The sequence below is a fragment of the Crocuta crocuta genome, unplaced genomic scaffold, assembly GCF_008692635.1.
Source record: "Crocuta crocuta isolate KB4526 unplaced genomic scaffold, BGI_CrCroc_1.0 scaffold339, whole genome shotgun sequence".
NCBI lineage: Eukaryota > Metazoa > Chordata > Mammalia > Carnivora > Hyaenidae > Crocuta > Crocuta crocuta.
In genome coordinates, this window is record NW_027530357.1 from 4,593,200 (window position 1) to 4,609,080 (window position 15,881).

At 44.7% G+C, this 15,881-nt stretch overlaps 1 protein-coding gene across 2 annotated transcripts in view; it reads left to right on the forward strand.

Annotated features, from left to right (window-relative positions):
- Positions 1-749: 749 nt before the first annotated feature.
- FBXO21 (F-box protein 21) overlaps positions 750-15,881 on the forward strand; it is a 41,783-nt gene continuing 26,651 nt past the window's right edge. Inside the window, exons 1-6 of one of the 2 annotated variants that reach the window (XM_077766031.1) lie at positions 750-885; positions 3,055-3,149; positions 9,482-9,603; positions 12,570-12,716; positions 13,020-13,156; positions 14,268-14,404. In XM_077766031.1, the coding sequence (XP_077622157.1) occupies positions 763-885; positions 3,055-3,149; positions 9,482-9,603; positions 12,570-12,716; positions 13,020-13,156; positions 14,268-14,404 (761 nt within the window). In that variant the 5' untranslated portion in view covers positions 750-762. The remainder of the gene's footprint in view (positions 886-3,054; positions 3,150-9,481; positions 9,604-12,569; positions 12,717-13,019; positions 13,157-14,267; positions 14,405-15,881) is intronic. The other variant, XM_077766032.1, reaches the window with a different exon arrangement.

Below are 15,881 nucleotides of genomic sequence, written 5' to 3' on the forward strand. Positions count from 1 at the left end.
ACCCCCCGCCCCCTGCCCGCGGACCGACAGACAAAGGCCTCCAGGCCGCCGGCTCCCGGGGCCCCTGGGGTCCACGCCGCTGCCCAAATTGCGCATCGGGAAGCGCCCGGGAGCCGGGCCCGCCTTAGAGGGTGGCGACGGTAGGATCGCTGCTGATCCATCCCGCGCGCTTCTTTGTGCCCGACTCCGAGCTAAAATGTTTACAGCGACCCGGCGACGCAGCGATCCTAACAGCCCTTGGAGGAAGCGGACGCAGCATCCCCTGCTCGCGGGCGGAGAGCACAGATTTCGGGGTGGGACCGCGGAGAAATCTGGCCTTGCGGGGTAGCGACTTCCCTTCCCCGTGAGCCTCAGGCATCGACTTGAGGCGGCGATCGTTAGACCTGCCTTTCGCCGTTCGTTATTAAATGAGATGATGTGTAAGCAGCGTGTCCGCGGGGCCCGGCTCTGGGGAGGCCCGCAGGAAATGTTAGCAGCCCCTGTCGTCACTGTTATTGTTGCTGCAACTGTCCCCATTTTATGGATGGGGAATGGAGACGCAGCGTTCCCACTGCCTCGCCAAGGTCACGGCGCGAGCGAGCGAGCGAGTGCGTGCGTGCCGGGTGGAGATCTGAACTCGGTCCTTCGCCAGGGCCCCTGGTGCGGCTAACCCGCACCGCTCTTGCCGTGTGTCTCAGAGGCTGCCTTGGATCTCGCGTGTCCGCCTTCGGGTCTCTTGTGAAGCTGAGGGGGTGTCTCTCTCCTTGTAGGTGGCCTTCCCTTATGAAACACTACAGCCCCACCGACTACGTCAATTGGCTGGAGGAGTATAAAGTTCGGCAAAAAGCGGGGTTAGAAGCCCGGAAGATTGTAGCCTCCTTCTCAAAGAGGTTCTTTTCAGAGCACGTAAGGATCTGTCGATGGAGCTCCGGGCTCCTGCCTCCTAGTGGGGCCTGTTTCCGGGTCTGGAGGCTTCGGCTCATCCAGCCCTTCCACACCCCCCTTTCAGCCCCTCTCACAGTCCCTCACTCACTCAGATGGCCGCAGGAGTCATTGTGTCCTTTTCCTCTATCCAGCACCGCGGAGCCATTTGTCCCTGCTAGCTTTACTTTTCTAAAGCCAGAGAGAGAATGGGGGCGGAGGGGGAGGGACGGGCCGCAGCACAATGTAGAGGGAATCCAGATGAGGTTCTTTCCCTCCAAGGGGGTTAAAACCCATTTTTCCCAGCCTCCCCTTGAGTTTCGGGGATCCTCAGAGATCAAAGGGCTATACAGATTTCACCCAGTAGTTTTCCCCCAAGGGTTGACCAAATGAATACGGTTTTTCTTCTCTCTGGCTTGGAAGATTCAAAGCAGTGGGGAATAGCTTGATTTCTTAAGGTTAACAGAGGATCCGGGGCTATCTGTAAAATCAGAATTATTATTCCCTCAGTTGAATTATCTTATATATCGTTAGCCCCGAAAAGTTTTTGTGTGTGTGTGTGTGTCTGTTGTTTTTCTTAATATTGCTGAAATGCATGGGGTTTCTGTTGTTTTTGTTTTCCCACAAAGTGTCTCAGAATTTGTGTGTTGGGTCCTGGTTCTTTTTGTAACTCTGGGAAGTAGTTCACGCTAATCTTTTTAAGTTTATTTCTTTATGCGGGGTGGGGGGGCTGTCTAGAAGTAGAGCCAGTCTGGTTTATTTATTTTTGGGTTGGTTTTTTTTGTTTGTTTGTTTGTCTTTTTTTTTTTTTTTTTAATTTAAAGAAACTGTTTGCCCAAAGCGGGGCTTGAACTCATGACCCTGAGATCAAGAGTTACATGCTCTACCAATTGAGCCAGCCAGGCGCCCCTGATTTATTTTACTATCATGGTTTACTGAAGATTAATTCCTCTTCTCTTTTCCTTCTTTTTTTAGTTTTAAGATTTTATTTTTAAGTAATCTCTATACTCTAAATGGAGCTCGAATTTACAACCCCAAAATCAAGAGTTGCATGCTCTACTGGCTGAGCCAGCAAGGCGCCCCGATTAATTCCTATTTTCTCATTTTAATTAATACTGCTTCATGGAGCTCATACATGCAGAGCATTTTCAAGGCTTTTCAAGTTTTGAAAGGGAAAATTGAACTTTGGACAAATCTGAACGTATTCCCCTGGGGAGAATAAAACTAGATATCCCCCAGTATAATTCATTTCTATAAATGAACGTTCTTTGATAATAGGATGGACAGTTTATGTTCTGGATGAGCCAGGCCCTGGCCCAAAGCATTCATTGCCGATTTTAAAACCTGGTACAAATGAGTTTGCATACATGTGTGTATATGGGCGATGGATGTATTTGATGCACTTTGTCCTGCGCTCCTGATTTGCAGCCTCTACTTCCAGCTGGTTTTGTGCGCATTTTTGACAGCCTGTGTGTGTGTGTCCAATAATGATGAATTGTTGTGTTTTTTTTCCTTAGCTCCCTCTTTCCCGGTACCACTGCCTATTAGAAGTATGTCAAGGACTTTGAACATAGTAGGGATATACTTAAGATTGATCTGGGGGCGGATGATTACTTTGGCTCAGGACCTTTCTATTCCTGTGTTCTCTGCATGCACACAGGTTGACATGAAATTTCCTGGCTACTTTTAAAACAAAGTGGGAGAATTAATGGAATTTTTAAAGCTCATTGGTACCATCACCTAAATTTACAGAGAAGATAGGCCCAGTGAGTTGAGTTACTTGCCCAAAGTACTAGACTTCTCTGGGTCTCTTCTCCTACTTGACTACAACATAAATTGCATGAAATCATTGTGAATTATGGTATTTCATATTGCAAATCCTTGTTTCAGAGCGATCTTTCTTCACGTTAGAGCTCTGAGTAGTCACTTTGCGAAACTCCGGACTGTGAAAATATAATTAATGCACAATTGACAAGAAATTCTGAACAAATTATTGTCCCTGCACATGAGTGTTTCCACTCATGGTGAGTGGTACAAGATGGCGTAGGTTACCACTCCCACGAACAAGATCATGTTTGTGTCTCAGATCTGTGTATGAGAGCGACAGCACCGTCGCCCATTATTGAGGCCTGTTTGTGTATGTCTTCTTCCTAGGTCCCTTGTAACGGTTTTAGTGACATAGAGAATCTTGAGGGACCAGAGATTTTTTTTGAGGATGAACTGGTGTGTATCCTAAATATGGAAGGAAGGTAAGTCACAGTTGTGGCAGGGATTGTTTGTTTGTTTGTTTGTTTGTTCTAATAGTAATGCCCAGAATTAACTGCTGTAATTGGTTTGTGGCCGAACCCTGAGGCATGTGCTTCCAAATCTTTCATGTCTTTGCTGTGATTATATTTCTGGAAAATTCCGTGTAAATAATGTAAGTACACTGAGACAATGGATATTTAAAGAAAGCTTACAAAAGTCCTTTCGGAAAGAATAGAGAATGTGTATTTCTGTCTACTGTGGGTCGTATACTGGGACCTATTAATGAATGCCATTTAGTAATATAAACTACCCTTCCTTTGTTATGACTCTATCTACTATCACTGAATTTGTCTGTTATGGGTTGAAAAAAAATTTTTTTTAATTCTTTAGGCTTGTCTTCATGGATTTTTTTTTTTTACAATTTCTAAATTTGGGTAAGAAATCATCTTAGTTTGGCCATGAACATTATAGGTATCTGGTTGAGCCCTTCTTTTCTCTCTCCTGATCAAGAAGAATCCATCGTCTCTTGGTTATTGCTTAAAATTTTTTATGCCTCATATTTTCTGCTGTGAAGGTTAAATTCCAGTTTACCTAAAAGATGACTTGGCTTCCAGTTTAACATCCCTGTGAAAAAGGTTTTCTGCTCTAAAAGTTTGGAAATGTCAGTGATGGAAGCTAGGAAAGCTAGCATCTTCCTTAAGAGAGCTCATTGCGGTGTGTCACGTAAGGTATTTTTCTTGTTTTTAAAGCAATTTAGGAGAGAGGAGTATCTATCAGTGGAAGAACTGGAGGGGAGAGGCAGGATGTGCCACTATTCTAGGCCTTGGATGAGTTCAGATGCAGAGGTCATTTTTCCGTTTCTATTTTGGTTTATCTATAAATGAATTAAAGTATGATCTAATAGTCAGCATCGTGCGGCCTTAAAAATAAAAGCTGACCTGTCTTTTTTACGTAGGTATGCATATACTGTAAAACACATAAATATCACCTATATACCAAGATTTTTGGCTGTTTTGGTTTTGATTTGATGTTGAGTGCAGACTTTTTTTTCCTGCTTATGCTGTTCTTCCCTCCCTCTGTATTGGTTTCCCTGCCCCGCCCCTGTAATTACTGATGACATGAAGACTTAGCTTGGTCTCCTCTGTGCTGATATACATTGTTGATATACGTGGGGATGGATGGAAGCAGATTCTTATTTCACAAAATTGTGATCATAAAATAGTTACTTTTCTGTATTTTTTTTTTCTCATTCAGCATTACCTTGTGGGAATCTAATCAGCAGAGTTGATTCATTTTAATCAATGGCTATGTACTGTTTTACAGCACGTACCACAATTTATTTAACTACCCTGCCATTGATGAGTAACCACAGTCTTCTCCATCTTCTGTTCTGTGGAGGGCGGTGTTTTTCGTGGTATCATGTCTAAGTCATAGGCTCCTAGGAATGAGTGTCCAAGGTCAGGCTATAGAAGGTTATTGAAAAACAAAAGATAGTGAGTCCTTGACTGGGGAGACTTACTATCACAAAAATGTCAGTTCTTCTAAAATTAACACATAACCCTAGTGCCACTCCATTTAAGATCCAAAAAGAGTATGGGGACAGGAGTTTTTGTGTGTGTGTTAATTGGATAATATTGGCATAAAATATATCCAGAGCAATAAATTCACTAGAAGAGCCAGAAAAAAACAATTTTTAAATAATTGCAACGTAAGACTTGGATCATTAGATGATAGGACGTACTATAAAGCCAGCTGTAATCAAAATAATATAATGTTTAAATGAAAGTTGAGAGCTACATCAGTGACAAAGAATTATTCAGAAACATGTCCCAGCAAAAAAGATCATCTAATATATTTAAAGTCAGAGGGGGAAAGATGGCATATTTAATGAATGGTATTGGAGGTAACTGAATATTCATCTGGAAGAAATTAGAACATCATATAACAAAATTAAGTTCCACAAGATTAAATAACCTAAATTTCCAAGTTATCACAATGAAAATCCTCAATTCAATTGACTTCGTGTCCAATCTAGGGAGACCTACTTAATCAACACTGATAATACAAAAGCAGTACAAGAATATAGGCAAAGGGTTTTGCAATAAAAAATAAACTTCCCTGTGAGCAAAGGAACTATAAAGAAAGTCGATAGAATTCTTAACATTTCTAAGAGGAAATTGAAAAATGTACTAAGGAGGAGGACATTCATAGAGCAAATCTAAGTAGCTGAGAATCATGTAGATCTTCAGTTTACTCTTCACAGAAATGTTAAATGGTAACGAAATACTGCTTTTTTCACTTATCTGATTGGCAAAATGACTAAATAGGCACAGCCCGCTAAAAAGTATACTGTTAGAGACTTTTTAGACGTTAATGTCATAGGTATGTCACCCCTTGGCCTGACATGTTTTGAGCCTAAAACAGTTATTTTTAAAGGATGGGGATTACGCTCACATCTGTAAATATTTTGGGATACTGGTGTTCTTGAAGGACCCTGTTTGTTTTCATTCCCAGCAAATGCTTATTGTACAGATATGGAAAGTATAGGAAGGAAGAAGGATAGATTTCCAAAAATGCTAAAGCACCAATCTCTAGTTATTTGAAAAACAGTTTGCTTTTATGGTATTCTGGATGGCCTTTAAAAAGAGTACATCTGCAATAAAGGTTTGAAACAACATAGTAAAAAAGGCATACACTGTACTTGAGAAAATGACCCAGGGTGACCATCACTGAAACACTTCAGTAAATCTACTGGATTTTAAAAGACAGAAAAGTCCTTTGGGCATCCAAGCGAAAAAGATGAAGTCATTTACAAGGGAAAAAAAATCAGAATATCATCAGACTTCTCAACAACTGCTCTGGGCCAGAGGATAAAAAGAATAACATATTTAAGATGCTCAAGGATCAAAAATGTCGGCCAAGGATTTTTATATCCAGCCAAACTGACTTCCAAGTATAAAGGCTGCAGACAAACTCACCAACTTGCAAGGACTCGGGGACTTTTGAGCCCTTCGTGAGAAATGTTCTAGAATATGAGCATCAGACAGTCAGAACAACCAGAGCGACATGGACACAAGGACTAATGGTGAGCGTCAAATCCGTATTTACTTGTAGGATTCAACCCAAGTGACACTTCACAGGGTCGAAGGTATTATATGTAATGGCCGTAAACCCTTTCGGTATAGATAGAGCACAACTGCTTAAAAAGATGAGCAGAGAATAGGGGAGAATGTAAGCAAAGTAAATTTAGCTGCTTTCATTACTCAGCAAGGTGATAGATACATTGGTCTCGTTATTCTGAGGCCAGGTATGTGTATGTTTCTAAGAGAGACGTGCAATAAAGCAGATGAGTAACTAGGTGACACTCTTAAGTCACCTCTGGTATCCCGGAGAAGTGGGACATTCCTGGAAGAGAGAAAGCTATAGATACAGAATAGGGAGAATGGTTAAAAACTATTGTTCTGAATTTGATTTAGAAGTGTCAATATGAATTCCTGAGATATGTTTATTTTTTAAAATAATACTTCATTGTTTGTTAAGGAAGCTTTGATTAAGGACCATGTCCTAAGAATAATATAATTTTTTACATTCAGTGACTTTTTGATTAAACTCCTGAGATATATTTAAAAATAGATAGGTGTGTGCGAGTACACACACATGAAGACATGAGATTTATTATTTCTATCCATTGATAAGGTTCAGAAACAATAACCAGCCTAGTAGAAATGATAATCCCTGGCACCCAGATGGTGGTCTTAATATACCATTTCCCATCAGAAGAAGCCAGGGTGTCATGGAAGGGGCTGAATCTCGGTCTGATACAGGAATTGTGAAAGGTGAGGCTGGAGAGTCTTGGAGGCGGGGAGCCAGATATCTGGAGAAGTTCCAATGCTCCATATTGTGAGTGGTCAGGGGCCAATGTGGAGAGGCTTCCGTTGGCCGGAGAGGTGATCCGAGCAGTTGTGTGGGTAACCACTGGAATGGAGTGAAACACACCAACTGTGTTCAGCTCTGTTAATTCATAATAATACTTAGCAGCAACTAATCATTCTCCCCTGGAGGATAATAGAAATCCAAATTATTACTATTTTGAAAAACACTACAAGGAAAACCTGAGCATTTATCCTGCCTTTCCTATATGCTGNCGCATAAATGAAGAAGGGCTGGTGGACTTAGAATATCACCGTTTTGCAACCTCTAATGCATGAACGGACCCAGGCACCGAGGAGCAGTGGCCGCCCGCGTCAGCAAAAGAGACTGCCAAGGCATGACTGCCTCCCGGTAGAAGGACTTCACTCCCACCTGCGAAGTAGTCTTGCCAAATGAAGAGAATCTGAATCTGATCCAGCCTCCACATCCAATTTACAGGAAATTCAGAAGACAGAAGAGCATGGGAAACTATACGTCGTGGATGCAGTCAGCAAATGCCACACTGGGGAACTGCAGGTCACACAGCCAGGTTTCTTCAACACGTAAAGCGCAAGGGAAAGGAAAGATGGAGGGGGACCCTGTGGATTGAGAGACTTGAAAGACCTCAAAACCGGCTAGAGTGTTTAGGGATGCGTGTTTGGTGAGGCAGTGATGAGCGCGGAAGTGCGGAGTTGTGGTCACTGTAGATGGGAGGGGAGGTCCTTGGGCGGCCTCCGGGGGATCCACACAGTTTCATGGCCTGAATGGTGGGTACAAGGGTGTTTGCCTTATACTAATGCATCAAGCCCAGTTCATTAAGCTGCATGCTCGTTTCATGCAGTTTTCTACACTGACATACTTTACAACTCCAAGGTTAAAAGGCCAGCGGGACCTAGCTCTGCCGACATTCATTTACTAAGCGAAGACTGGGGGTCCTTTACTTCTGAAGTCACGCAGATAAACCAATCACTGTCACCCCGTTTCCCATGATCCCCATGTACATTCGGCATGTGTGGTGAAGCGTTTCATCCTCTCGGCAAGTATTTATTGAGCATCCGCTGCGTGCCAGACCTCTCCCGGGCACTGAGGACACGGCGGTGAAAGCACAAAAAGTCACTAACCTAGTAAGATGATTTAGCACATTAGGAGAGGAGAAGGGGCTGTGGACAGATACTAACCAGGGAAGAGGGTGAAGCCGGGAGAGGGGAGAAGGCCTTACTCAAAATGGCGTTTGAATGAAAACCTGAAAGGAGGTGAGGGTGCAGATTGCAGATCTCCAGGGAAAGAACGTTCCAGTCAAGGACCTGAGCGCACTGAGGCCCCAAGTGAGCACCACCAAGTGTGATGGAACAGCAGAGAAGCCGGTGCGGCTGGAGGCCAGCGGAGATGGGGAATCGGGCGGACATGGGGGACCGGGCGGACATGGGGGACCGGGCAGAGATGGGGAATGGCCGGAACCAAGGCCAGAGAGGTAATGGGGCAGGAGTTTAAAGCAGCTCTTAAGTCGTCATCAGGACCGGAGCTTTTACTTTGAACGAGGTGGAAAAACCCTGGAGAATTTGGGATGAGGTTTTTGTGCTGTGACTTCACGTGCTAACTGGAGCGCCCTGGCTGCCGTGGGGAGGGTAGAGTGTGGCGGGGCAGAGTTTGCCACCGGGAGCTCTGAGGACGTTGCTGGGCTCGTGAGAGGTGTTCACCTGGCTGGTAGACTTGGAAGGCAGAGCTGACAGCGCTGGTGGGTGGGTGGGGTGCTCTGTGGGAGTAGGCCCCCAGGGTGTCCCGGGGAGCTCCAAGCTTTGCAGACTGATGGCAGCGGGAGTCGCGCTTACCGGAGACAGGGTGACTCTGGGAGGGAAGGCATGTGTAAAGGCCTCCCCAGGTATCGGAGCGGGGACGTGGAGTAGCAGTTGGACGTGTAGGTCTGGAGTTGCCAGGAGAAATGCCTTCTGGAAGATAAGTTGAGGGCTGTCCGAAATAATATTCGAGAGAGGGAGATGGGAGGAGACCACCCTGGCAGAGATCGTGGAGAAAATCAGCCGCCCCGGCCTGAGCTCCCGAGACAGGTGCCCAGAGGCCAGTGGGGGATTCCAGCCACCTCACCCCTGGCTCCCGAGCCCCAGCCAGCTGCCCCAGCTATTCAGGTTTCTCTTAGATTTCCTTTTAGTCAGTCTGAAGCCCGGCAGGTCAGCGTTGCTTGGATTTCAGCAACAACTGATTTGTGTTACATTACGGATGCGAAGTCCTAAGTTGTGTTGTCTGCTTCTGTAATGACAGGTACTCTGTGGCCACGGACCAATTGTAGTTTTCTTGTGAAGTGGATTCTTTATGTGCTGTAATTAGTGTGAAGTTAAAAAAAAAAATAGGGAATTGGAGGTTCTTATTAAAAGTGTCTTGATTCTCATTGACTTGTGTGCTTGTTTTCCAGAAAAGCTCTGACCTGGAAATACTATGCCAAGAAAATTCTTTACTACCTACGACAGCAGAAAATTTTAAATAACCTAAAGGCATTTCTTCAGCAGCCTGACGACTATGAATCGTATCTTGAAGGTGAGATCTTAGAGATGATCTTCTGACAGGCAGCCAAGCTGTCGCTCACAGCAGCAGTGGACACTGTCCCTGAGGGCAGAGCAGTGGAACGTGGACCGGGCTGCGTGGGCTTCTGGAGGTGGGATCATATGGTCTGATCACTTAGGCAGGCAAAAGTGCTCGGCCTACAGCTAAGATTTTGCCAGAATATTTGACTGTCAGCTGAAGACTGTACTTTCTGAAGATGCACTGTCAGTTCAAAGCATGAGGCTGATGTTTTAGCTATTGAGGCTAAATTCCCTGTTTTTCTAAGCTTTCAGGCATCATTTCCAAATCAGAAATAAATGTATCCAGTTTTGTCTCCACGTGACCTCAAGCAGATACCTTCGCCTCCCCGTTTGGCGTTTAACGAGGACGAAGTGTCCTTGTGTGTCAGGGAGGCTGCTTGTCCACAACAAGAAGTGAGGAGGAAGAAGTCCAGTGGACGGACACGATGAAGGAATAACTTTTTGTTCCTGCTAAGTTGGGCAAGAACAAAATGTGACTTAATTTTTTTTAACTAATTTAAATTCCTAGCATATCACACAAGCCCTCCCATAAATCATGGTTATGAAGTACAGATAGGCCTGTCCGTTCGCTTTCACTCCCTGCTCCCCACAGTTTGCCCAGGTCACCGGTTTCTCCCCGCCAGCGCTTCCCTCCTGCTCACACCCCCGTTTGATCACTTGTCGCGCGGGCCATAACCAGCTCTCTCAGCCTGCAGCTTGCTGAGCAGCGCTTGTTTTCCTGAGCCTCATGGCTTCTGACCCCCTCATGCTAGTCTAGCCTGAAACCTGGCCTTTTCTCCACTCCGTGTGACCAGCTGATTCCCTTTTTCTTTCTTTTTTTTTTTTTTTAAATGAACCCTTTGCCTGGTTTTGGGGGCCTTCCGTAATCCAGACCTCCCCTGGTCCCAGACTTTTCCCCGTTACTCTCCAAAACACACCCTTTGCTCAGCCAGTACTGTCCTCCCTCCTGGCTTCATGTCTTCATTAGTGGGACCGCCCTCTTCAGTCCTGCTTGCCCACGAGAGCTCAGGTCACATTTTAACTCCCGTTGAGTTTCTGCTGACTGCCGTAACGCGTGCAGATCTTACTCCCCTCGGGAGAAGTACAGGCAGTAGCACTGACTAGTAGCCCGTGGCGCGGTGTCTGTTTTAGATGCGGGCATTAAGTGTCCCGTGTCCCTGGTCCTTAACATTATTGTGATCACTGCGTACTCCATGGTGCCCAGTACAGATTCTTACTGATTGCATAAAAGTCTCATATCCAGAAGGAAGTGAAAAATCTGCTTCAGTCGATTAAAATCACAACAGCCTCACCACCCTGGAGTTCTCTGTGTGTACTGGAGTTGAGAGTCACCCACTCTTCTGTTCATTCCACGGTCAGGAATAACTTAACAGAGTCTGTTTTCTATGGCTTGTTTCTAAAGATGATTGCTGCTTCTTCATCTTCCAAATAACAAAGTAACATGATTTTCTATAACTCCTCCAAATCTGTACTGTAGGCACTGGGTAGCCATTGCAGATTTTTAAGTGGTTGAGCAGGAAGTTGACTCCAGGATCATGACAAGAATAATTTGATACTATTAGTGAAGTCTAGGAATTGTAGCATTAGGACGGCATGGACTCTGGAGAAGTTCTGCAGCCAGCAGGTGAGGAAACTCCATCCCAGGGAAGTCCAGGAGCCAGCCCCTGGCAAGATTGGGACTGGGGTCTGGGACTCGTGTTTGCTGCTTTCAGCTCCTCTCGGGTGTTGAGTAGGGGGTAAAGATCCCGAACTGAATTTAAATGACTTGAATTTAAAATGACACACAGGGGCGCCTGGTGGGTGGCTCAATTGGTTAAGTGGCCGACTTCAGCTCAGGTCATGATCTCACAGTTCGTGGGTTCGAGCCCCATGTTGGGCTCTGTGCTGACAGCTAGCTCAGAGCCTGGAGCCTGCTTCCAACTCTTGTGTCCCTCTCTCTGCCCCTCCCCTGCTCATGCTGTCTCTTTCTCTCTCTCAGAAATAAATAAAACAATAAAAAATAAATAAAATGACATGTAAGTAATAACTGCAGCTTCCCAAGTAAAAATGTCTTATAACCAACTGATCAAGTTAGCCCTTTGGCATCTGGTTAGAAAATAATCTAAGGTAGGGGCACCTGGGTGGCTCATTGATTTAGACATATGACTGTTGACTTTGGCTGGGGTCATGATCTCACAGTCTGGGTTCGAACCCTGTGTGGTGCCCTTCATCAGGCTCTCCCCTTGCTGGGGCAGAGCCTGCTTGGGATGCTCTTTTTCTAAAATAAATAAATAAATAAATAAATAAGAAAATAAATGAATAAATAAGAAAATAAGTAAATAAATAAGAAAAGAAATGGAGAGAAAAGAGCCTAGGGTAGTAAAGAGCAGAGCAGTGATGTTCAAGAGACTGTCTCCTTGTGTGAGTCTTCAGCTACATGTCACCTGAGTGTCCCTGTTTGTGTAATTCAGAAGTACAGTTGTCTCCAAAGTTCTTTTACCGTTTCACCCTTGAGGGGTACAGTTTGCAGAAATATGTCATTGTGAGGGCTTTTGGCTTTTATATTTATTTTAAGTAAAGGAACGTGGCTTACACCATTAAGCTTTTCAGAGCTCTTGGGAAGGTCTCCCTTACAGCTTTTATTCGTCTTTCCAATAGACTTTGGCAATCTGCTGCATATCACGTGATCTCTTGAGTCCATAAGCTTTGGGTGAGAGTTTGGTTTATTTTTGTTTTTTTAAAATAACGTGTGTAAACTCCTTTGTCGTGAGACTGTTGCTCCTTTGCCGTGGATTAGCAGCGGGGTCCGGCACCCACGGAGGAAGCTTATCTGGTAGGACGGTGGAAAGAAGAACAGCCCTCAGTGTCTGCGCTGCGTGACCAACTACTAGGAAGAGGGTGAAAACGGAACCTATTCAGTAATTTCCCGTTTATCTTCAGGTGCCGTGTATATTGACCAGTACTGCAATCCTCTCTCTGACATCAGCCTCAAAGACACCCAGGCCCAGATCGACAGCATCGTAGAGCTCGTCTGCAAAACCCTGAGGGGCATCAATAGTCGCCACCCCAGCTTGTCCTTCAAGGCAGGTGTGGAATTGCTTTGGATCCAGCTGTATTTGCAAAAGAAACCCTAGCAGAGCAGTGGGTTGATGCGAGAAATTCTGTGGTGTGTTTCCATTATGTCACCGAAAAAGCAGTTAATGCCCCAGCCACATGTTCACCTGCAAAAGCGTAAAAGACTAAATTCATGTGCTTTTCTCCGCCCTGGCGTGGCAGCGCCTGCTGGTAGTCGTGAAGACGTGGCCAGCGTCTGCGCGTTACAGCTTGTTTGGGATGCTGGTCACAGCCTCGCGCGTGCTGCTGTCCTCAGAGTAGTTCTCTGTGTTTCAGGTGAATCCTCCATGATAATGGAGATAGAACTCCAGAGCCAGGTGCTGGACGCCATGAACTACGTCCTTTATGACCAACTGAAGTTTAAGGGGAACCGAATGGATTACTATAATGCCCTAAACTTATACATGCACCAGGTAAATGTGGGTGTATTGAAACATAATCATCTGTATTTTTTAAAGCTCATTTTTGACAAATTGTATAGTTTTGGAGCACAGATAACATTTTTTCATCTCTCAGTGCCCAGTGAAACTCACTTTTGCCTCTACTCTCAGGATATTGCTGTGGATTTTTATTTCTTTTTAGGGTCCTCTGTGTGAAAACCCTTGAGATAATTTCCTGTCCAGAAATACATATTTCTCTAACGTTGTTTGGTTAATTTGTATCTTATGAACACTAAGCTGTGAAACTAATTGGGTCTTTTTTCTGCACTGGCCTCTAAACGGGTTGGAGGAAATTTGGCCAACCATTTTGGCCAAATCGATATTTAGTTTTTTATGTGCTTTCTTCTTGGCACTGTGTTTAGATCTATTCTGTTGCTCTGTGTGCTACCTTAATTTTTTTCTGTCATATTTTATACACTCTCCGTGAAATGGCCTTAAATTCTTTTGGGATGAACAGCCTATCCGCTGACAGCGGAGCCTGCTTGCCATTTTCTCTCTCTCCCTCTACCCCTCCCCTGCTCACTTGCGCGCGCGCGCTCTCTCTCTCTTTCTCTCTCTGTTTCTCTCAAAGTAAATAAGTGAAACTTATGAAACAACAACAACAGAAGAACATCCTAGATCACAGGTCTGTGGACTTTTCCTGTAAAGGGCCAAACAGGCATTTGGGCCGGGCAGGCTCTGAGTCCCAGGGGCTTAGTTCTGCCATTGGACTTGAAAGGATGCACAGGCATCACAAAAACAAACAGGTGTGGCTGTGTTCCAATGAAACCATATATATATACAGAGAAACTTGAATTTTATGTAATTTTTAACGTGTCACAAAACAGGATTCTTTTGACTTTTCTTTAAGCACTAAGAACTTTTAAAGCTCTTACGCAGGCCGTGCAGAAACAAACGGTGGACTTGGCCCACGGACTGCAGTTTGCAGACGCTTGATCTAAAGAAAGCAAAGATTCCTCCACTTAAGCCACAAAACCTAGTGTCATTCCATATGCACAGTGAGTGCCTAGTAAGGACTTGCTTTGAAGGAATGAAAAGGTATGTTTCGTTTCTGTGAAGTTAAAGGATTTTTTTTCTCCTTTAGGTTTTGATTCGCAGAACAGGAATTCCGATCAGCATGTCTCTGCTCTACTTGACAATTGCCCGGCAGTTGGGGGTCCCCCTGGAACCTGTCAACTTCCCCAGTCACTTCTTGTTAAGGTGGTGCCAAGGTGCAGAAGGGTGAGCCACCTACGCCGTGTTGTGATTGGCCCTCGGGACTCACTCCCACTGTGTATGAGGAAGTGGAGTAACTGAATGGAGGTTAACCAGAGCACTGGTGGTGGGCAGCTGGCTAGTTCCTTGGCCATCAGTGTCCGTACTCTGGTTCTGGGAGGAGGGCACTGGATCTTTCTGTGTTACTGCTTAAAACTGCATGGGAGTTTACAGTCATCTGTAAGTAACTATAAAGACTAGGACCAGGGGCGCCTGGGTGGCTCAGTTGATTAAGTGTCCGGCTTCAGCCCAGGTCATGATCTTACTCTTCATAGGTTCCAGCCCCACATTGGGCTCTGTGCTGACAGCTCGGAGCCTGGAGCCTGCTTCCGATTCTGTGTCTCCCTCTCCCTGCCTCACCCCTCTGTCTTTTTCTATCTCTCAAAAATAAATAAACATTAAAAAAAAGAGTAGGACTAGAGGGGCTCCTGGGTGTCTAAGGGTCTGACCCCTGATTTCTGCTTGGGTCATGGTCTCACCGTTCCTGAGATCAAGCCCCTTGTCTGGCTCTGCACGGACAGCTTGGAGCCTGCTTGGGATTCTCTGTCTCCCTCTCTCTCTGTCCCTCCCCTACTGCACATGTGTACTCTCTCTTACTCTAAAGTAAATGAACTTAAAAATGTTTTTTAAGTTGATTTATTTTGGAGCAAGAGAGCAAGAGTGAGGGAGGGGCAGAGAGAGATGGAGACAGAATCTGAAGCAGGTTCCAGACTCTGAGCTGTCAGCACAGAACCCGATGTGGGTCTTGATCTCATGAGCTGCCAGATCATGACCTGAGCTGAAGTCGGACACTTAACCAACTGAGCCACCCCGGTGCCCCAAAATAAATGAACTTAAAAAAAAAATCATAGGACTGGGAGTTCAAGGTTTTAGGTAGATCGTAAAGTCCTTTTGTTGGAAAGCAGATCAGATCAAAGAGTTCTTTTTTTTTTTTTTTTTTTCTAAAGAGGAGTCTTGCTTTTGATTTTTAAGTTTTTATTTAAATTCCAGTTAGTTGATGTCCAGTGTAATATTAGTTTCAAGTGTACAATTTGGTGATTCAACGCTTCTGTACAACACTTGGTGCCCTCACAACACATGCCCTCCTTCATCCCCATCACCTGTTTCCCCCACCCCCCCACTCCCCTCCCCTCTGGTGACCATCAGTTTATTCTCTGTAGTTAAGAGTCTGTTTCTTGGTTTGCCTTTCTGGTTTTTTTTTCCTTTTCCCTTTGTTTTATTTCTTAAATTCCACATATGAGTAGAATCATGTGGTATTTGTCTTTCTCTGATGTATTTCACTTCTCATAATACCCTCAAGCTCCATCCACATCCTTGCAAATGGTAAGATTTCGTTCCTTTTTATGGCTGAGTAATATTCCATTGTAAACATACCACATCTTTTTTATTCATTCTTCAGTTGATGGACACCTGGGCTGCTTCCATAACTTGGCTGTTGTAGATA